This window comes from Metopolophium dirhodum, chromosome 1 (genome assembly GCF_019925205.1).
Source record: "Metopolophium dirhodum isolate CAU chromosome 1, ASM1992520v1, whole genome shotgun sequence".
Lineage (NCBI taxonomy): Eukaryota > Metazoa > Arthropoda > Insecta > Hemiptera > Aphididae > Metopolophium > Metopolophium dirhodum.
Window position 1 is genome coordinate 106,097,264 of NC_083560.1, and position 25,289 is coordinate 106,122,552.

Sequence of the window (25,289 nt, forward strand, 5' to 3'; positions counted from 1 at the left end):
ACGTTAAACGAGTGGGGGATAAAGGAAGATATTATATTATATTACATTATTAAATACACACACACGAAGGAGGTCTGGGACACTTCGGCTACAGCGAACACGGTGATTTATATCTAAAAAACAACGTTTTATTGTTGGCGGACGTCATTGAAAATTTTTGTGATGTCTGTATGAAGACGTACAACCTGGATGCCGCTCACTATTTCACCGCACCCAGGCTGAGTTTTGACGTGATGCTGAAGTTCATAGAGAAAAAGTTGGAGCTGTTGTCAAATTACGTCATGTTGTTAATGTTTGAGAATGGTTAGTATATCAATATTATTTTTATTTTTAAAAATGCCCATATTATAATCTTATAAATTTTTATAGGTATTCGTGATGGATTGGTACACGTAAGCATGAGACATGTGAAGTTGAATAATATAAAGACCTCAGACTATGACAAGACCAAGAAGACATCGTGGTTGATATACTGGGGCTGTAAATATATTTATTTGTCTTAAATTATTTAATTTTTTCAAACATAAACTTTGAACTTTAAACTTTGAACATAATAATCTCTATGGCTGGGCTATGAGTCAGTACATGCTACATGGTGACTTCAACTGGTTTGAATCCAACTTGAATGGACTGAGTGATATGTCACGAACGTCAGATAAAGGGCGAGTATACGAAGTCGATGTTTTATACCCACAACATTTACACGATCTTCATACTGACCTACCTTTCCTACCACAAAACAGTATACCACCAGGCTCGAAGGTAAAAAAATGATGACAACTTTTGAGCAGAAGAAGAATTATATTGGGCATTAAAGAAACCTGCAGCAGACAATTAAAAATAGGTTGAAGGTTGAAAAAATAAATATTCATAATGAAATCAGAATCTTTCCACAAAATGCAATCATACCTTTAAAAAATCTCAAAACACTCTATCGGTCAATGATCAGTCTGTTCTAGACATCTATACATGTACGTACAACGTTTTATGTATTCCGCTCTGTGTTTTTAAAGTCTCCAAACAATTATTTTACCGTTTACATTTGTCTACTATTATTTTACATTTACCACTACGTGTTTTTTTCACAGTGTTTAATTTTTAAATACTATATTATATTTTTCGTTTATTCCTTAAACAAACTCAATATGTTTAAATGCAATAATTGTTCATCGGTTTTCACCGCGAAACATAATTTGAAAATCCATAAAAAAAAACATGTAGGCCTGCAATTCTTGTGCACCTTTTCCCCGTCGACATTCTCTTATAAAACCGGTCTCAACAAACATATGAAGAACATTCATGGTATGTATTAATAAAATGTTGTTTTTCTATTCATTCAATATTAATTTATATCTAATATAATTATTTTTCATAAGGTATCGTCAACGTATCCACTCGTCAACCCGCTCAACCGATTGCTACACCGATTGTTAGACAGAGCGTTATACAGTACGCGCCACCTGCTATTGCACATCAGGGGAGTATACAAATTGCACCTCAAATTTTCGTTCTCGATACACCAGCTAGTGGTTCGAATATATCGACTGACATTTCTCTATCTGATGATGATAGATGTATGACAGCTATGGACGAATATGAAAATAAAGAAGTTTAAGACGTTAATACAGGTTAGTTTTATTTTTTTTTTTAATTTTATAGATGGAATATAATTTTTAAGGATTCGTATAAATCATTAGTTTCATTTTAAACTTATCAAGTGGTCTGTGAAACGATCAATGGTATAATAGTTGGAGTATTCCGGCATTGTATCGATCATTTCACTTGTCACATCCTATGGGGTAATAGTTGGAGTATTCCGGCATTGCACCAGTTGTCAGATCGTTTGATAGATTTTATATGATATTTATTTTAATATATACAATACATAACATTTTTTATATTATCATAGGAAAAATAATATAGGGAAATTAGTTTTTCTATAGATTTATTTTATTAGGGGTTATTATTTTTATTTTCAAGATTCTTATACAACTACGGACGTTAACGGTAAACGTGTTTCTACCGCTAACACCACGTCGGCTGCTAGGGCAAAAAAGGCACGCATGAGTCTAGTGCACTCCCCCGAATTCGTTGAGATTTCATCGTCCGCCAATCGTAAAATCGTTTGGTACTACGCAAAAAATATGAAAAATATACAGACTTATTCCGAGTTTCTTGGCTCACTTGAGCCTGAGCTTAAAAATTTGATTAAGACTAGCGTGCAAAAACATGCTATTAAATTCAATTTAAAACTTGAGGATACTTACAACAGACCAAACATAATCAATTCATCGGAGAATAGGGCGTTTAAAACCATGGCGAAGGAAATATTTATAGATAGCAATATATCAGAAATTATAGAGAAAGCGTTTTTAAAGTTGTTAAGTGAACAAGAGACATATAAATCACGTGGAAGTGGGTTTACCTTAGAATCTATAGACGGGTTATTGGTAACCATACATAAATATACTCCAATGGGCGGGTCGTCATTACCATCATATATCGACAGAAAAAAGGGTACAATTAACCCTCAAAACAGCGATCAACAATGTTTTAAGTGGGCGATACTAGCGCGGCATGTGACAGGGCAGGTGGTATGTCGTATAGGAGAAAATTATACCAAACATGAAGACAAATACAATTTTAGTGACATCACGTTCCCAACCCCGATGTCAGATATTGTAAAATTTGAAAAACATAACATCAACGTGTCCGTTAATGTTTACGAACTGGAAAAAAAATATCAACCACTACGAAAATGTGTCACGTATGAGGTGTACCCGCTACGTATCGTTGATGTGGAGAAGGCCGACCACTTCGACCTACTGTTGGTGACGGATGAAGACAACTCACACTATACATATATTTCCAATTTTTCCAGACTCATTCGCGCGCAGAAAACTAGACATACAGAGAGAGTTGTGTTCTGTAAGAGATGTTTCACGTCATTCGACAGTCAAAGTTTGAAATTAAAATTATGTGGACATGCGGGACTGGAGTAGCATAAGCTTATTTGTGGGGCACATAAACCTATATTACTGTTGATGCCGAAAGAGGGTGATTGTTTGAAATTCGAAGCGTGGAGAAACACTCAAAGACATCCACTAGTAATTTATGCAGATTTCGAGACTATACTGATGAAGACCGATGAAAAGAAGGGGAAAAACACTAATATATTACACAGACATAAAGCGATGAGCTATGGGCTCATCGTGAAGGCGAGCTATAACGTACCAGTAGAGCTATTAGCGAGACATGAGATACCAGCAGAACCAATAGTATACCGAGGAAGCGAGAGTCGACCGGACGTGGCGAGGCATTTTGTCGAAACCGTGACTAAAATAGCATTAAAGATTGAGAAATTATTGAAGACGAATATTCCGATAAAAATGTCTGCGGGTGATGTTCAGACTCATGAAGCAGCTACACAGTGCAACCTCTGTCGAATCAAGTTCACATCACACACAGAAATACAGCATCGTAAGACAGCTGACCATTGCCATCTCTCAGGGAAATATCGTCAAGCTCACTTCTGCAATCAAAAACTACAAACACCTGTTTTCGTACCGTGCTACTTCTACAACTTATCAAACTACGACGCGCACCTGTTGGCTGTTAATAACAGAACTTTGTCATGACGCGCAAGCCATTAGAGTAATACCAAACAGCGAGGAAAAATACATATCGTTCTCCAAATACGTGTCAAATAAATTTACGATACGCTTCATACACACTTTTTGGTTTATGGCATCAGGACTGTCAACTCTATACAAAACTCTTATGATACCGGGTCTGAAGAACTTCAGAGAGACCGCTTAAGTTTTTGATGAAGTCGATATGCCGCTCGTGACTAGGAAGGGGGTGTACTAGTATGAGTACACTGATAGTTAAAGCGACTGGATGAATAAAGACTACCGAGGAAGAGAGAATTTTATAGTACGTTAAACGAGTCGGGAATAAAGGAGGAGGAATTTGATCACGCGAAGGAGGTCTGGGACCACTTCGGTTGCAAGACGTTGGGCGAGTACAGCGATTTATATTTAAAAATCGACGTTTTATTGTTGGCGGACGTCTTTGAGAATTTTCGTGATGTATGTATGAAGACATACAATTTGGACGCAACACACTACTTCACCGCACCCGAGCTGAGCTTTGACGCGATTTTGAAATTTACCGGTCAAAAGTTACAGCTGCTGACTGATTATGACATGTTGTTGATGTTCGAGAATGGTTAGTATATCAATATTATTTAAAAAAAATATATATATTTGTATAGGTAATCGTGGTGGATTGGTACAGGCAAGCATGAGGCACGCGAAGGCGAATAATATAAAGACCCCAGACTATGACAATACTAAGATAAATCGTGGTTAATATATCAGGACTGTAAATATATTTATTTTTTTTTTTTAATTTTTTCAAACCTAAACTTTAAAATGTATAGGTAATAATCTCTATGGTTGGGCTATGAGTGAGTACATGCCATACGGCGACTTCAACTGGGCTGAATCCGACTTGAACGGATTGAGTGAGATGTCGCCAATGTCAGATAAGGGGCGACTATATGAGGTCGGTGTATCATATTCGCAACACTTACACGATCATCATAATGACTTACCTTTCCTGCCACAAAACGGTATACCACCAGGCTCGAAAATGAAAAAAATGATGGCAACGTTTCAGCAGAAGAGGAATTATATTGTTCATTATAGGAACCTGCAGCAGGCAATAGAAAATGGGTTGATAGTTGATAAAGTAAATATTTTTATTTTAAAAGCTTTTAATCGGATTTATAAATTTTTTATTATTTTATAGGTACGTAGAGTTTTAGAGTTCAGTCAGTCTGCATGGTTGACAGATTACATCAACTTAAATACTTAGATGAGGAAGAAGGCAATGAATGACTTTGAGAAAGACTTTTTCAAATTAATGAATAACGCTGTATTTGGTATGTTACTTTATTTATTTAATTTAACTATTTTACTAACAGTTTTTTTTATATTTTCTAGGGAAGACTATGCAATCGAAAAGGAAGGAAATGAAGATGGAGTTAGTGATAAGAGTTAGATATAAGGTGGATATACAATTTTTAAGAATTATTTATATACCATTTTCTTATAGCAAATACTTTATAGAATGTACATTGTTTTGGATTAAATTCCATATGAAAAATACAGCAAGGTAGAGTTTCTTCATCACATATTTGATCTAAACGTGGACATCCAAGGTCTTCAACGTTGATGAGTGCGACGTGAGGTATAAACTCCATAAGAAGTTGTTTTTTCTGTTCACCTTTGACGTAAATGCAGGTGAACTTTAATGAATTCAATATTCTACTTAGTTCTTCATACTCAACATCACCATATTCTATAGATAGTTTATGAAAGTTACGTTCCAACCACTTATTAGTTCTTTGACTCTTGTTGTCCTGCATAGAAATTGAATTTTTAAAAATTCAATGTTGAGTTGCCCATGTTTCAGTGTCAACTATGGACATTTCTTTAATCAAATATTTATTGTTTGCCCCAAGAACGCATTGAATGTCTATGATAGCCGACGACATTATATTTTGTTTTTATAACAAGTTTCTTCGACAGTATTGATACGATTTATTAAACCAGCAAATACTTTTTTCAACCCGTCAGTATTTTCTCTAATATTATTTAATGAAGCTTCAATTTTACTCATACGTTCCACTATATCTATACACGTTAATTGTAGCGTTTCTGTTTGTTCTTCCTGTACATGAATGGATTTGTAATTTTCTTCAAGTAGATGCTCGAATTTATTAAATTTATATGTACAAGTTTTGAAAGACTGTTCGATATTTGTAATAATATTCTTAGTATCACCAGCTTGTGAACTACCAAACACGTTCATAGCTAAAGTATAACTGACACTATTTTTTAACATCACAAGTATTTATCCAAGTATTATGTGTATTATCAAATCCTAACCACTTAACATACATTTGTTTTCCCTTCCTACGTATAATTTTTTCGATCAAATATTTATTGGGGAAATTAGTTTTGTATATCTCTTCAGAGTAAAAACAACCTGAAATAGGCTTACTCATATAATCTTGCAATTGATAAGTAACGGGTAATGTTTTATTTATTTTGATAATCTCGAATATTTCTGTGGACCAGTTTGGTAAATAACTTTTTGTAAATACGGCTTTTTCTGTGCTTATTTGTACATTATCACCAACTTTGAATTTAATTTTTACATAAATAATTTTACGTTTTTTTATTAACACCGAAGCGGGGTTGGAATCTGCTTGTATTGGTGTCATTCCTATAGTTCTATGGTATGAATTATTGTATTCGTCGAGTAACTTTGATAAAATTGAAACCCATTCGTGTGACCCCCTCGCAGTGAACTCCTTATACATTTTCCCTTCCCTTACGGTTGAACCTCTCTGCGATGTTAGCCTTTAGAATACTGAAAGTTGAATATTTGTGTATTCCATACTTGGTCATCAAATCGTCAAAAGTAGTGTTATAAAATTATTTTCCGTAAAAGTTTCGGTGAACGATCAAATAATATTGTAGCCATCGCGCTGGTAACTTCTTTACCCGATTTACACTTTAATGGTATCGCCCAGGAGAATTTCGTAAACGCGTCAATCACAACCAAAATGTATTTGTAACCACCATTCAACTTTGAATATAGAATCATTTCAACCAAGTCAGCTTGCCATAAATCATTTTTTCCATAGATGTTAACTCTACGCCTAGTACAATTTTTCATTGCTGGCTTATGAAGTTCGTTGGCGATTTCCCGTTTAGACATCTGGAACTCGCTTTATTAATCCGATCTCAAGTAATTCATTGAAAATCGATATTATTTCGTTTAAGATACCTGTATTGCCAGCTGATTTTTATGCAAGAAGTAAACGTAATCGATCGACCAACTCGTTTGGATTATCCCAATACACTAAGTTATTTTTCTGTAATTCGCTAAATTTCTCTAAATCGCTGTCAGTATAAACAAGAGGATTTTTCAAAAATAATAACTGATGTTGATGGATAAACAGTATCATCTATAAGTATAGTGTTTTCAACAAATTTCACTTCTTTATCGCTCAAGATAATATGTCCGTTTGGAAGTTTTTCGGACCGTAGATTTTATCTAAGTCTGTAGATTGAAACCAATTTTCAATTCCTTGTTGATAGTCGTCAGCAAATGAGTTTTTCGTCTTGACGTTAATATTGATTTAATTTTGATCAGTCTGGGTGTATTTGAAATTTTAGGTAAAGGGTCGATAATTGGTTTTAATGTCTATGTCATTAATTTTATTGTTGAACATTATCCGACCCGGTTTTTAATGCGATATATTTACGTTTGATAAATTGTTCCCCTTATATGTCAAAAACAGATCCAACCATTACACATATAATAAATTATATTCCAAACGCACTATACATTAATGAAAAATTTAATAATAACGATATTTCAATAACAATTGACACAGACGCAAATATTTGTTGCATTAGACATACACTTGTACCCAATGATCAAATCATAAATCAAGTAATTAACATGAAATTAACGGGACCCAACAACAATCCATTAATATTAATTGGATCCACGGAAATAAAAATATAAATAAACTCTTTTAAATTCAAAGTATTAACGCACATTATACAAGACTTATCTTGTGCATTTATAATAGGAAACAATTTCCTATCAAAAAACCATGCCATTATAGATTTCAAAGGAAAAACAATTACTTTAAATAACAATCGCATAATAAGAGCTTATACTAATATCACCGATTCTAAAATTAATTTAATCAAAGAAAAACGATTAGGTAAACATATTTGAACTAAGTGATGACTACTCCATAGCTCACTGCATTTCGGCAGACTTAAAAATGAGCAAAGGGATAGCCCTTGATATAAAAAACACATATGGACATGCCACAAATATTCTTTCAAAACTAAACCCACAAATCGGAGACGTTTTGCCAACAAGAATTAATAATAAATTAATTTATCATTTAATAACTAAAGAAAAATTCTATCAAAAGCCAACAATTAAAACAATAAGTATAGCTTTGGCAAATTTAAAAACATGTATGATATTAAATAAAAATTTTAACTTATCAATTCCCAAATTAGCCTCAGGCTTAGATAATTGTAACTGGACAATAATAAAACAACTCATTTATTCAGAATTTCAAAATACTGACATTGAAATAACAATTTGTCATATAGATGACTCTGAGATAATAAAACACATGAAAGACATATAAAACACATATATGAACACAAAAAATTGACAAAGGTTGTCAGAAACCTTAATGAAAATAATATAAAGCCAACAAATATGTTAAAATATAAAAATGATAAAGCGTATAAAATATTTAACAATTATAAACCAGGTGAAAATGTTATCGGAGACGATAACTGTGGCATAAACGCAATATGCAACTCACTTAATGACGGGGACAATAAAATAACCACAATTTCCAATATTTTGGAAATTTTTAATAAACTAAATTTAAATAAACTCCCAAATTACTGGTTAGCATATGGTGAATTAGCTTCTATTGCTAATCATTATGGGTTCGATACATATATTTATGACGATAATACCAAAAACGGAATAGTTTACGCTAAAGAAAGCGATAATAGACCCCCGATAGTATTATATAATGTTAACAATAACACGCACTGGATTCCAGGCACAAAGTCCACAAGACCATCGACAAAAATACCCATTAAATATTCATATACAAAGAATACAATTACCATACATGATATAATACAAAACATAAATAATTACAAGACAAATAGAGCTATAATCAATGATAGAACAAAAATTATAAGCAATATAAATAGCACAGCTGATAAAAAAATAACACAAGTCAAAGAAGGCATATTAATAGATTTATCACCACAATTAGAATCATTACAAGGTAAACAAAAATACGTAAATCAATTAATCAATGAAAATTACAATATTAATAAGCACAACAACTCCATTAGCAATGCCATTAAGAATGAATTAATATATAATAAAATTAATGCCTTAAATAACAATAAAAAAACATGTGATAAAGTAATCAATAACATTCATAACAATAACATAACTATTAAAAAAGAAATTATTCATGATAACGAAGGGACATTAATAAATATATCAGCCAATTTAAACTTAATGGAACATAAATAATTGAATTAATAAAAGAATATTTACACTTATTTACAACAGACACTTCCAAAGTTAGGCCAGCCAAAATGAAACCTAATTATTAAGATCCAAAATTCAATGCACCTCATCGTGTATCTCCACAACAAAGCGATGAATTAAAGTCACAATTAGATAAATTATTTGAAGCCAATATTAGTAGTATAATTTGGTATGTTCAGAAGGCTCATCCCCTGGCCCTGCTGGCCCTGCTGGCCCTCCTCGCCCTGCTGGCCCTTACTCGTCCTCGTCATCACCGCCGCCCGATCGCGCACGTACGCGACGTATATTTACCCCACCCCACCTCATACACCACCTGAACCCGTCCGAGAGTCTTGATCCTTGAATGCGTACGTGTGTGACGTATATTTACCCCCTCCACCTGAACCCGTCCGAGAGTCTTGATCATTGATTACGTACGTGTGTGACGTATATTTACCCCTCCACCTGAACCCGTCTACTCATCACGTGACCGATACATATCTTATATATTAACCCCCACCTCCCCACCACCTTCCGATCCGTTATGTAAGCAACATATATTTCATCATTGTTATCAATTACATATTTATCCTGTAGACTCTTAGATATTATATTTAACAACAAATTAAAATACCTATTAATGAATAACACACAATGAAATCAGAACCTTTCCACGAAATTTACTTTTACATGTTTAGTATAATGCGAATACAATTATATTTTAAATATCATAAACTATATTATTATGAAAGTATTAACCAGTATAACACATACTTATCATTTCCATGTTTAGTATAATGCGAATACAATTATTTAATTATATTTTAAACATCATTAAGTATATTAGTTTGAAAGTATTACCTAGTATAACACCTACTTGTCTTTTCCATGTTTAGTATAATGCGAATACAATTATTTAATTATATTTTAAACATCATTAAGTATATTAGTTTGAAAGTATTACCTAGTATAACACCTACTTGTCTTTTACATGTTTAGTATAATGCAAATACAATTATTTATTAATGTACAATATAATAACCCTCCTCACTTTTTCCATAAACATATAAGTCTCTGAGTGTAACCAAATCGAATCAGTCTGTTTCAGAGAGCTATACTCGTACTTTACCTTAGTTCTTTCATACAGTCATTTTTAATTTACTCAACGTTATTTAAAATCATCAGTGTTTTTAATTTTTACAAGTGTTTTTAATTTTTACAAGTGTTTTAAATACGTTTTAATTTTAAAACATTTTAATCATGTTTAAATGCGATCAGTGTCCGTCGGTTTTCTCCGCTAAACGTAATTTAGTCGCCCACCAAAAGAAGCATACAGGTGTATCTTTTCCATGTACTACATGTGTTAAATCATTTAATGACAAGTCGCATCTTAACAGACATATGAAGAACATTCATGGTATGTACTAAAAATATAAAGTTTTTTTTATACAATATTAATTTATTATATTTCCTAAGGTATCGTCAACGTTCCGGCTCATTTGAGACCAATGCCTGCTACATCGATCACCGCTCAACCAGCACGACCAAGCGTCATACAGTTCGCGCCTCTTGCCGCTCCACAGAGAGATATTCAAATCGCGCCGCAAATATTTGTATCCGATGTCCCAGCTGGTGGTTCGAGCATGTTATCCGAAGACGAAATGTGTATACAAGTCATGGACGAATTTGAGGATACAGGTTAGTTTTATTTAATTTATCAGAAACAATAAGATTTTTAAAAGACCCGATGATTTTAACGGATCATTTTTTAAAAAGATATACCAACAAGTATTATTACTCGACCAATTAGATTTTTAAAAATAAATGTCGTTAAATAGATTTTTAAAATTCAACAAATTATCGTACAACACTTAATTAATTACTTAGATTTATAATAAATTTTAAATATAAATTTTATTTTAAACTTATCAAGTGGCCTGTGAAGCGATCAATGGTATAATAGTTGGAGTATTCCGGCATTATATCGATCAATTCACACGTCGCATCCTATGGGGTAATAGTCGGAGTATTCTGGCATTGCACCGGTTGTCAGATCGTTTGGTAAATTTAATTTTTTTTTTCAACGCGTGATTTTATTATATGTCAACTCAGATCGTTTGATAGATTTAATTTTTTCAACGCGTGATTTTATTATATGTCAACATTTTTTTATAACTTCGTAGTTATATCAGTAGATTTTTTTTTCTATTTTTTAAGATTCATGGGGTTAATTAGATTTCTAATATAGACACGGCATTAATTTTATTAGATATTGATATTAGGTTTTTTTTTTTTTTTTAAAGATTCTTACACCGTAGCCGTAAATGGCAAACGTGTTTCATCCGCCAATACCACCTCACCTGCGAACGCTAAAAGGGTTAGGATGAATATGGTTCAGTCCCCCGGGTTTGTTGAGATTTTATCGTCCGCGACCCGCAAAATCGTCTGGTACTATACCAAAAATATTGCCAATACAACAATTTATTCAGATTTTCTCCGTCCACTTATCCCTGAGCTAGTAAATTTGTTGAAAACGCACGTACAAAAGCATGCGATTAAATTTAATCTTAAGCTCGAGGCGACTTACAACCGTCCCAACGTGCCAAACTCGTCGGAGAACAGGGCGTTTAAAACAGTTGCAGTAGAAATTTTCCCGGACAGTGACATAAAAACAATTATAGAGAGGGCGTATATCAAGTTAATGAAGGAGAAGGACGAATATATGGGAAGAGGAAGTGGATTTACATTAGAGTCGATCGATGGGCTGTTGCTGGCAGTGTATAAATATACGCCGATGGGCGGATCATCGTACATACAATTACCTGAATATATTGATAGGAAGCGGGGTACCATCAACCCAAAGAATACGGACCAGCATTGTTTTAAGTGGGCAATCCTATCAAGGCATGTGACCGGACCAACGGTATGTCGTGTAGAGGGAAATAGATATAGTCAGCATGAGGGGGAATATAATTTTGACGGTATTTCGTTCCCTACACCTCTGTCGGATATATCAAAATTTGAAAAAAATAATATCAATGTAAGTGGTAACGTCTATGGGCTCGATAAGAAATTCCAACCACCTAAAAAATACCCGACATACGAGGTGTACCCGCTGCGAGTAATCAGCGAAGAAAAACCGGACCATTTCGACCTGTTGTTGGTGACAGACGGCGACAACTCGCACTATGTTTACATTTCGAATTTTTCCCGGCTCATACGCAAGCAGAAAACATCACACACTGAGAGATTAGTGTTCTGCAAAAGATGTTTTACTAGTTTTGATGATGGACGACATAAATACAAGCTGAGCGGACAGGAGGCCCTGGACCAACACAAATTGATTTGCGGCGCGCACAAGCCGACACTACCCGAGATGCCGAAGGAGGGGGAGTGTGTTGAGTTCAGGGCGTGGAAAAAAACGGTTAGGCACCCGTTTGTAATTTACGCGGATTTCGAGGCGATCTTGGTGAAGACGGAGGAGAAAAAAGGAGGTAGCACGACAGTTATACAGAGGCATGAGGCGATGAGTTATGGGTTTTTAGTGAAGGCGAGCGAGGACGTGCCGGCGGATTTATTGGAACAACACGAGATACCGGCGGGGCCGGTAATCTATAGAGGAAGTGAAGACAGGACGGACGTGGCGAGGCATTTTGTAGAGTCAATAGTTGAGGTGGCCCATAAAATTGAAAATCTGATGAAGACGAATATAGCGATTATTATGACTGAGGGTGAAGAAAAAACATATCAAGAGTGTAGTACGTGTAATTTATGCAAATGTGTATTAGTCGGGGGCGATAAGGTTAGGGATCATGATCATCTGACGGGCAAATTTAGGCAGACCTTGTGCTCTAGGTGTAACTTAGAGTTGCAACAGCCTAAATTTGTCCCCGTATTTTTTCATAATCTCTCAAACTACGACTCGCACTTCATAATATCTGAACTTGGTTATGATACTCAGACTATCAACGTTATACCGAACAGTGAGGAGAAATATATATCTTTTTCGAAATATATAAATAGTACCTTCACTGTTCGGTTTATCGACACGTTCAGGTTTATGGCGTCGAGTTTGTCGTCCCTGGCCGAAAATTTAGTTACACCCGAACATGAGAACTTCCGTGAGACAGCTAAACATTTTGTCACCGGAGATATGTCACTCGTGACTCGGAAGGGTGTGTACCCTTACGAGTACACGGATAGTTGGGAGCGGCTGGAAGACAGGAGATTACCGAGGAAGAGGGATTTTTTTAGTACGTTGACGGAGACCAGTATAAAGGAGAGTGACTTTGAGCATGCGAAGGAGGTCTGGGACCACTTTGATTGTGAGACGCTCGGGGATTATAGTGACCTCTACCTAAAAATTGACGTTTTACTACTGGCAGACGTTTTCGAAAACTTTCGTGACGTATGCATGAGGGCGTACAACCTGGACCATGCTCACTATTATACTGCACCAGGCTTAAGTTTTGACGCCATGCTAAAGTTCACAGGCCAAAAGTTGCAATTGCTACACGATTATGACATGTTGTTGATGTTCGAAAATGGTTAGTATATATATATATATATATATATTATTTTTAAAAATGTACATATAATAATCTTATTTATTTTTTATAGGTATACGCGGTGGATTGGTGCAGGCGAGTAAGAGGTATGGAAAGGCGAACAACGAGAAGACTCCGGATTACGACGAGACAAAAGATAAATCGTGGATTATTTATCAGGACTGCAAGTATATTTTTATATCCGTATTATTATTTTCATACTTATTAATATTTGTTATTTTTTATAGGTAACAACTTGTATGGATGGGCCATGTCGCAGTACATGCCGTACGGTGGGTTCAACTGGATCGAGCCTACTCTGATCGGATTAGATGATTTGGACGATACCTCCCCTATAGGACGAGTGTATGAGGTGGATGTGTCATACCCACGACATTTGCATGATAACCACAATGACTTACCCTTTCTACCGCAAAATAGTGTGCCACATGGATCGAAGGTGCGAAAGTTGATGGCGACGTTCGAGGAGAAAAAAAATTATATTATACATTATAGGAGCCTGCAGCAGGCCATTAAGAATGGACTAATAGTAGAAAAAGTAAATGTTTATATTTTATAAGATTTTAAAACAGATTTTTAACATTTTTCTTATTTTTACAGGTACATAGAGTGATACAATTTAACCAGTCTAACTGGCTGGCTAAATATATTGAGTTGAACACCGAGATGAGGAAGAAGGCGAGGAATGATTTTGAAAAGGACTTTTTTAAATTAATGAACAACGCTGTATTTGGTAAGTCACTAATACTATGTATTAAACATTTTTACTGATATTTTTTTAATTTTCTAGGGAAGACTATGCAGTCTAAAAGAAAGGAGATGAAGATGGAGCTAGTGTCGTGTGAGAGGAGGTTACAAAAATTAATCAACAAGAGTACATTTAAACACTGTACCAATTATAACGAAAACCTAAACGCTGTCGCACTGGAGAATAAAATTATTAAATTTGATAAACCTATATATATTGGTAAATATACTTTTTTACCACTTTTATCATTTATTAACACATTTTATTATTTACAGGATTCGCTGTACTGGATGTATCAAAAAACGCTAATGTATGAGTACCATTATGATGTCATGCAGAGGCACTATGGAGACAAAATTAAATTAATGTACACTGATACAGGTAAATATATTAAAACTATACTCATGTATATAATATATTAATTTAACATTATTTTTACTAGATTCATTGATTTACCACATACAAACGGATGATTTTTATGCAGACTTGGCGACCAACCATAACTTGTTGGACCGGATGGACACTGCCAACTTGCCCACTGACCATCAGTGTTATGTGGTAAGCAGAAAGAAGTCTCCAGGATACTTTTCCGATGAAGTTTACGGCAACATTATTACTCATTTCTGTGCGTTGAGGGCCAAGTCCTACGCTTTTAATATATATGCTGGTCCAGAGGATGAGGTTGCAAATGATAGAATAGGAGGAGAAAAGATTAAGGCGAAAGGAATCCGGTCTCATGTGGTTAAAAACCACATGACATTCGAGGACCATAGAAAGTGTTTGTTTGGGGAAGATGGAGTGGAGGCGTACAAGGAGAATGTATCGATTAGGTCATTTAACCATCAACTCATGACCATAAAGACAAAAAAATTAACTTACAATAGCTATGACGATAAGAGGGTGGTGTTAGAAGATAAAGTCAACACACTAGCCCATGGACACTATAGTATAGAGTAAGTTATTACAAAATATATATTTAAATTATTTTACTAAAATTGTCTCTTAATTTTATAGGGAAGATGACATATGGACAGAATTAGATGGAGGGGACTGGAACGTGGAAGAGAAAGGATTAATGAGAGACCTTCTACATTACATAACCTGATCTTGTATATAGTTTTATTGTATATATTTTTCCGTTAAATAGTTTTATTGTAAATGATATATGTTATATTGTAAATATTACATGTTATATAGTTTGTTTTATATTATAAATATTATCATGTTACTTGAGATAGATTAATATATATATTTCTACCTTTTTAATGTTTAGTTTGTATCACATAAACTTGAAATTATTGTAAATACTATGTACGTATAACCATGATAAACATATAAGTTGGACTATTATGTTTCATTGCAATATTAGACCTTTATATTGTAAATACCTATGTTAATGTAAGTATAGCTTGTAAAATAGTAGATTAGTGTATAAACTTGTAATATTTTTTTTTTTTATATTGAAAATATCCATGTATAATTTTATAGTGTCCAATTGTTAGATATTTAAGTTAGTTTAATATATTTCATGTATTATTTTATATTGTATACTTTATAAATATCCGTGTATAATTTTATAATGTATAATTGTTAGATATTTAAGTTATACAAGAATTATACCAATACCGAAAAAAGGTGGTGTTCTACCTTTAATTCCTATTTTTGCTGGTTTATCAGCATTAGGCGCGCTTACCGGTGGAGTAGGTAATATAGTAAAAGTCGTGAAAGAATTGAATTCTGGAAAAAGCACACCTATTCATTTAGGCAAAGGATTATATCTTACTCCTCACAAGGGTAGTTCTTATAAAATCATAAAAGGTAAAGGTTTATACCTAGCACCACACAAGGGCGGCTCGGTTAAAAAATCAAGGTCAAAAAACTAATTTCTACGTTACCCGATAGAGCGTTGTACGATTATGAGATTATAAAATACGCTGACATGTCGAAAATTCCTCATTTCATCGGTGTATTTGCTAGAGACAAGTTACCTCGACGAGCAAAACATCAAGAGTCAGCTGTAGTTAATTTAGACATCGAAAACGGTACAGGTACTCATTGGGTAGCGTATAAGAAAATCGGAAAAAAAGTTAAATATTATGATAGTTATGGAAATTTAACGCCACCGCTAGAATTACAGAAATATTTCAACGGTTGCAATATCGAATATAACTACGAGAGACATCAGAAATATAACACAACAAACTGTGGTCATCTGTGCTTAAAATTTTTATCATGTACACTATAACGTTAACCGGCAACTCTAGCGAATTGTCATGTGACATCCACAGTTATAAATTTTAATTGACTCATCATTTATGAATCAATTTCAAACTAAACAAATCCTACCACACAACACGGTCCTAGTGGCATATGTCAACACAAAATTCGTTTACATCGAGAATTTTCTAAAGACAACAATGACATCTCTATATGCTGACCTACTAACAAAACAATGCGAAATGGAAAGAAAAATGTTAATTCAAAAATTATATAGCCTTTATATAGCCTCACATAGCCTTTCAGAATTTGCATACGCCATGGGCGATGGGCCAGGATACACCGCAATGAATGCAGGAGAAATAATATACCTCTTGAAATGTAAAGCAGTCAATGTAGAAATCAATACAATAAAAACCTGCTTTAATGAACTACCAATAATATACCAAAACAAAAGCTACTATATGGCTCCCAAAACACATACATTACAAAGTTATGGAACCGAAATAGACTGTAATACAATACTACCACTAGCTTTCCTACTAGAAGGCGAATGGTTTGGAGTAGCACCGACACTCAGAGAAATCAAAAAACCCATTATTCTAAAACCATCAACCACATGGACCTGGACATATAAAAGCCCAGATTATACATAACACCATTATATTTAATTAATTAAATTTACACTATGAAAATATTCAATCAAATTATATAACTATTAACCATATGAAACATATACAAACAACAAAATCAATATTATATAACTTTTTCTCCACATCAAAATTAAAAAACAATCCCAATTATATCATATTATGAGGGCATAATATCAAAAAAACTGAAGTGGATGTAATGATATCTAAATCAGTGCGCCTACACAGCTTCATGATTTAATATCATCATAATACTATTAAATATTATGTTATTACCAGAAAACCACAATAAATATCTGTACCCATGTACCCATTATGTTACCCAAAATTATACACAACAGCCACAATCATACTTATTATAAAATCAAATTACAAAACAATATGTAATAAATAATATAAAAACATAGTAAATATATGTACCCATGTACCCTGATACTAATCAAAAGGTACAAACAACTATGAATAAGTAATAACCATATATATATACATATGTACAAATGTCACTGATCTTACAATAACATATTTTGAAAATATAAAAAATAGTTTTTCTATAATAAAAATTAATTCAGGAATGAATATTATTATGTTTTTGACAAGATTGAAAGAATACAAAAATATAAACTTTAATATTTTATAGTAGATCGTTGTAGATGCATGAAAATATTTAATTTTAAATCAATTAAGAACAATTATATCAATTTCATGGCACACTTTTAATAGATACATAACAATGTAGGTACCTTTACTACTGAGGAACCTTATGATTAAGATAAAATAAAGTATTTTATTGAATACAACATTTAATACCTTGTGAATAATTTTGAATTTTAATTTTAATTCTGAGATATGAATTGAATTAAAAATGTGGTACTTATAGTTTAAAACCAACCCGTAACTTATTAATACCTACATTTAAGCTTAAACAATAATTAAATGTAAAAAAATGTTTGTACATTACTAATATAACGTGTAGCTGATGTCAAGACATTTGAATCACGGCTAAATAATATTAATAAACAGAATATTTTAAATTTTTAAAGAGTAATTTATTGGAACGAAAGTAATTGCCCATTTCAATAACATATCATTGAAAAATCTGACAAAATAAAATAAATAAATAATTTGAAATTGTGAGCAAAGATTGTACTAATATAAAAGGTACCTTCTAATTTCTTCATAAATCATAACTTTCAGAACTTATATTTATTATCTTTTTTTTCTGGTTGTTACCTTTCATAAATGACTGATTATTCATCACACAAGCTTAGAGGAAGCCATTCCGTGCCAGAGGCTATAACAATCAAACTTGACAATTTTAAACTTGGGGACGCAGTGTCTCGCTATTGGTCCAAAAACATAATAGACATTCAGTCTTAACAATTTTTAACTTACGGAACGCAATGTCACACCAGAGGTTAATTATTAATTCATTCAATCTAAATAACAATAGGTCTCAAAATTAGGTAGTTAGTATATTCTTAATATACTATTTATCTCAAAAATGTATACAATATATTATACTGTCTTTATTTTTTATTCAAGATATCACACGAGCTTAAAATATTATATTATGATTCAACTTTATTGATACCTAACTGATAAGTTATGATAGATGAATTCACAAATATTTGGTATACTACCTACAGTAAGTACTTACAATTAAAAAGATAAAATGAATCATGTTAATGCATTGATATGTTTTAGAAATTGAAAGGGACAATAATACTCTCATACAAAGAGTCATGTGATTTTACCTAAGTTATTTTAATATATTTATGAAAAAAATTAAGTTATGTATTTATTTAATATATTCTGTAATTTTTGATGATAATATATTAAATTACGAATGTAAGTTTAAATTATTTAAATGTTAACTCAACATTTTACAAAGACACTGAAAATTATAAGAAATGTAAAGAAAATTAAAACACAATGTTATGGAAATGTACTTTTTAAGACTATTTTAAATACAAATTATGTTTAACTAATATTTATAATAATTATTGTGTCAAATTAAGAGTTACGACTTATAGTTATGAATATTTGGTGATATTTTTACAGCATAAAAAAGGTGCCATGAAAGATAATAGAATTATAAACATCACATGTTATCAATAATAACTCAGAATCTGATTTATTTTTTTGACATTCATTAAATATTGTACATAATCTAATATAATTATACGTATAATTTTTCAATAAATAAAAATAAAAATATATCATTAAATTATTAATTTTTAAACAATAAGGATTATAATTTATAATCATATGCATTGGCGTAAGTTATTAGATTGTTCTAGTTCCGGTCTATGGCAAATGACTTGTGGACATATTATACCATGAATGAATAATGTATACACTATACATATACTTGTTTGTATTTTAATATTAATAATAATTAAAAATTAAACATAATCACGAAAGTCAATAATTTATTGAATAACGAATAACAAATTACAATTTGCCTCTACTATACCAGCTCAGGAGTAATAAAGGGTTATAATAAAGCAGTAGGTAGGGTAATAAATATTAAATGTTATAAATGTAGCTGTGAACATCAGTGATTGTGATACCTATCAATTTTGGTTTAAGAAATGTTTTTAAATGTAACCATTAAAAAATATTCCAAATATATGTAAATACTAAGTATACATGTATGGGCTTTGCTGTATTTCACATGTATTCAATAATATGCCAGTGGTTCCCAAACTGTGAGGTGCGTCTCCCTTGGTACGGTCAAGCATAGGCGCGACTAGAGTTTATCCGCAGCCTAGTTAATAACCGGCGGCCCCGTGTTATTAATGAACCGAAAAAATCCCTTCAAAGTTTAAACCCAATATTTACCTATATAACCGTATTTTTTAAAGCCCCCTCTCACCAATGAAATATTTTTATAATTTTTAAAAATGTATTATCTATTGTAATGATATCTACATCATTACACCAACACAGTTTCACGATTTAATATCATCATAATACTATTAAATATGTCATCACCAAAAAACCATAATAAATACTATGCCCTTTAATATTATTCAAAATATGTACAAAATTATTAATAAGTATATATTATATAATATGCATGTATAATGCAATTAATCCTACAAAAACGTATTTTGATTATACATTTATATCCACATGTACTTATGCAAAATAAACAATAACAATTTTATATGGAACAACAAGGTAGATACCAAAAGTCAATACTGTAAGTAGAACCCCCTATCGATAATCAGATCAGTATGCTCCCATCAGCTGAATCGGACCTCAGCAACACAGTCTGTTCATATTAGCCAAACTGTCTCATATAGTATCACACACCCGTCTTACTTCGCTACCAAAATTATACAGCGATTATTAATTTAACTTACTCATTCAAATTTATATTATACCTTGTTATGAATTATTAAAATAACTTTAATCCATATCAAAATTTTAACTTTGAAGACCAATTATTAGCATTAATTAGCATATTAACTACTCAATTAGAACAAAACATAAAACTAACTAATAATAATTACAAGTAAAAATCTCAAAAACCAAAAAAAAATTAAATAAAGTCATTCAAAGAAATAATAAATCATTTTACCCAATTAACACAAAATATAATGAACAACAATCTCAACAACAAATTCCTAATGCTCCACAAATAAAAAATCAATTTCTTAATACTCATAATCCACAAAAAAAATAAACTAAACAATTATATAATCAAAATCCCTAACAAAAAACTAAAAGTGAAATAAAATGTAATACAATCCAATAAAATATCAAGTATGCCAAAAATTGGGACACGAAGCACAGAAATATTGGACATACTTTCCACAGTCAAAAAACTAATAAATTACACACCACAACCATTACACATACCATAAATTATACTCCAAATGCACTATATATAAATGCAAAATTTAATATTATAACAATATGCCAATAACAATTGACACAGGTGCTATGTTGCATTAGACATACCCTTTTACGAAAAATCAAATCATAAACAAAGTAATTAACATGAAATTAACGGGAACTAACAACAGACCATTAACATTAATTGGGTCCACGGAAGCAAATATAGAAATAAACAATCTTAAATTCAAAAAACTAACTCACATAATAGCAGACTTTCTTGTGCATTGGATAATAGGGAAAAATTTCCTGTCAAGGAAATATATTTTAAATACTTTAAATAAAAATAAATATTATTTAAATAATTTTGTCATAAAATTAAAAATATTTGAATATTTAATTAATACTAAATCGCAATTAGTTTATTCATGAGAGGCGTAATTATTTATTTTTATTTTTAAGGATGATTGAACCAAAAAAGTTTTGTAACATATTCTACAATGCTAGATAGCAAACAGCTATCTAAATCGGGACAGTAAGTACACAGTACGAGATCTCGATTTTCTGTACGCTCGTGTGCGATGATAATTGCTGCCTCTTTGAAGTGTACCTACCTCCCGAGGTACCTATATCAAGCTCAGTGATGTAGATGTCTTCAACTAATAAGGATAATCCTTTCAGCCCGACCTTTCACCAACGACCAGGACGATCATTTAGTAACACATTATTATATTAATGAAGATACTTATAAAAGATAATTTATACTTATATGAATTAACAACTGAAATGAAAGACATTAACAACATAAATGACATTAATATATTTTATACAATAGTTCTGTCTCATTAATTACAACAGTGCACAGACGAATAATATAGTATAAAGTATTTATATACAACCTAACCTATAATTGTATGACTTGTTATTATGGACTTAGTATTATGAGTTATGACTAAATGGTTTAGTTTTCACTTATGACTAATAGTTTATATTGTGTCGTTGCCATTCTCAATACAAACTTATTACAATAAGTTAATTAATATCTCGTGAAACCACAATATAACAATATATTATGATATTTAAACTCTAATTATGTTTTCTTTAGATCTTTGGACCTTACACATATTAAAAATCTATTAGGAATAGCCATACTCTACACTGTACAGTGTACAACCATGTCCAATTAATAAGTGCAAAATCCATTGCTAAAATTTAAAATGTCCAAATTATTTTTCAATTTACAATACTTATAATGTATAATAATTTTAAAATATTATAAAATAAAATGTATACATTAGACGTTTAAAAAAAAACGGTTTGCATTATTTTTATCATTATAAAAGATTTTTTTCCTTTTTATTAATTTAATACGTAATTTATTAAAATTAAATGTACAGTTTATAATGTAAAGTAGTAAGCCCGGCATATAGCAATTTGCATTATTTTTTTCTAACAGTTTTTATATAACAAATTATAGTTAGTCTAAAAATTTAGTCTACATTTACAGTGTTTAACCGGGTAATCTATAGAGCCTCCTCGGACCGTAATAAACGTGGTAATAATTGATGGACGAAGATACACCATCAATTATCGCGGACGTTTATTAGCAATGTTTTAAATCAGCCAAAAAAAAACAGAAACTATGATTATCGACGTTTTTGTCATATTCAACAATTTATTTTATATCTATTGAAAATTACCAACAATTGATCTGTGGGTATCAAAATGGTGTTAAATGAGATTTTTTGTAGAAAAAAGAAATTTCAGGGGGGTTCAGAACCCTAGAACCCTACCCCTGCGTACGCCACTGTATTACTACAATATTACTACAAATCATAACTAACTAAAAAAAGGTACCCTTGTTTTTTATTTTATAAAACACGATTTTAATATTATTATAAAAATGGAACATTTGTTATCCAGTAGGTAACGTTTGATTCAAAATATTTTGATTCCTTCCACAAATACCCCCATAATACATAATAATAAAAATTATGTATACCTACTAAAAGTAGCCAAGTACCTAGGTAATGATGTAATGTTGTTGATCAATAGTTTTCTAGATTAAAATAAAATGTATTAAATTATGTAGTGTATATTGTACACTGCGTATAATATATTATTACTATAGAAAATGAACAAAAGAGGTCATAAACAATGCAAACATAAACTAAATTTACTTGAATGACTTAAAATGTGTATATGACCAACATTAAATACGTCATTTTCACTACCTACTGTTAACAATTAATAATTATTCCAAACCAGATAAATTCGTTTTACTTTTACATTGGAATATTGATTAAATCTTTGAGCTTAATACCTATGTAATATTTAATTACCTACATAATTAATTTTTATTATAATATAACAGTTTTACTCACGGATGTGCGACTAGCTGTTCATTTACACAACATCAGATTTTTTCTTGTTGAAATTATTATTGTTTAAATGAAATATAAAATAAAAGACAAAATAATACGAACATTTTGCGAAAACTGAGCGTATAGTATTGGTAGGTATTTCAACAGATAACTACTGGTATGCAGTGTGACTGGAGAGTGGAGTTGAACTACTGACTACTGAATAAGTGTGGACTGTGGGCTTGTACTGCTTGTAGACACGATACCGTACAAAGGCGAGTAGTCCCCACCGCGTAAGGCTCGACCGAAGCCGTGACTTCCCGATGGTTATCGGAATCACCACAATGTATCGTGTGAAGCAAACGTATTGGAAAGCTCATTGGTTAAGTAATGGTTATTAATTTATACACAACTCTACTAAGTCTTATTTAAATATCCGGGTATTCTTGTAAGTTGTATTAACTTTAAAAATGCATACTTTAAGTAGGAATGTAATTAATTTAACTCGCAAAAACCTTAAATTGTTATGATGGTAGTCGGTAGAATGTAATTTTAATAAAATATTAGCAAGAAATGAAATATAAATAATCCAATATAAGAGCTTACCTTTTTTGTTTAATCATTTGAAAAATAAGAGTCAAGTGTCCTCATTTTCTTCTTTTTAGGAACTGAATCTATGTTTGCACTTCTTAACTAATTTTTTAATTATTTTAACTTAAAAATTGGTTAATTTGTAAATTGTAGGGCAACAACAGTCAACACTCAACAATACGTGGACTTGGAAAACACAATATTTAATATGAAAAATTAAAAACAATGTTGCACAGTCAATGTTCTCCTCTTTCTAGTAGAAACATTTGGTTGCATAACTTGAACTATTGCCCGAGGGGTTCTTATCAGCGCAAAACCGTTTTTACTAAGTTTTATTTTTGTAAAACGGATACCACACATGCGGGTGTAGTATCCTCTTAAGTCTTAATAATATTAGTTTGTCATTCCGAGTTTATTCAATTCAGCGTAGCCCGCAGTTTAAATAAATAGGCATATTAGTAAAAACCAAGTAATAACCAAAGTTATAAATAGAACATTTCGTACCCAACCGTGAACCGTAAGATAATATAATTTTCTATAATAATATTATGATTGCTGCGTATTGACAAAAACTTAAACATTGAAACGTGCATTCACACAATACTGTTTTAATAGGTAGTGAATTCGTGAACAGTTGAGTTGTCAATATTTGGTATGAAAAAAAATTCCGAACCAATAAACCACAATAATTAATAAATGATTGGTGAAATACTGAGATAAATTGGGGGTGCTAGTCTGAAGCTTGGGGGTGCTAAGCACCCTCAAGCACCCCCCTATGTGCGCCTATGCTGCTTATATATGACTTGTTAGATACATATTGTCGCATAGTCGCTAAAAACCTAAGACCAGCTTTATGTAAAAAACTTCCAATTTTGTAACTGACACAAAAAATCTCAGGGGGGGGGGGCAATGGCCCCCACTGGCCACCCTTCCGGGCGTCCCTGGTGTACATCATTACAGAACCTCGAATAATTTTCTAATAGTATTTTTAAGGATATTTATATTATTGTGATTCCATTTAAGTTTATTGTCTAAAGCGAGACCTAAATACTTAACATAATTTGTATTCTTCAGAAAAACGCAATAAAAACAATTATTAGATTGACGTTTCGATGAATGTATGCAT

At 31.9% G+C, this 25,289-nt stretch overlaps 2 protein-coding genes across 2 annotated transcripts; both read left to right on the forward strand.

Moving 5' to 3' along the window:
• Positions 1–10,440: 10,440 nt before the first annotated feature.
• On the forward strand, positions 10,441–13,979 carry LOC132949299 (uncharacterized). Its single transcript, XM_061020121.1, has 5 exons — positions 10,441–10,597; positions 10,657–10,878; positions 11,484–13,727; positions 13,801–13,915; positions 13,976–13,979. The coding sequence occupies exons 1-5, from the start codon at positions 10,441–10,443 to the stop codon at positions 13,977–13,979; spliced, it is 2,742 nt and encodes a 913-aa protein (XP_060876104.1).
• A 19-nt stretch (positions 13,980–13,998) lies between these two features.
• LOC132937380 (uncharacterized) lies at positions 13,999–15,601 on the forward strand. Its single transcript, XM_061004202.1, is given in 7 exon segments — positions 13,999–14,286; positions 14,349–14,481; positions 14,539–14,715; positions 14,772–14,794; positions 14,796–14,877; positions 14,939–15,449; positions 15,511–15,601. Coding segments are annotated over 7 exon segments (1,305 nt in total).
• The last annotated feature ends 9,688 nt before the right edge of the window (positions 15,602–25,289 follow it).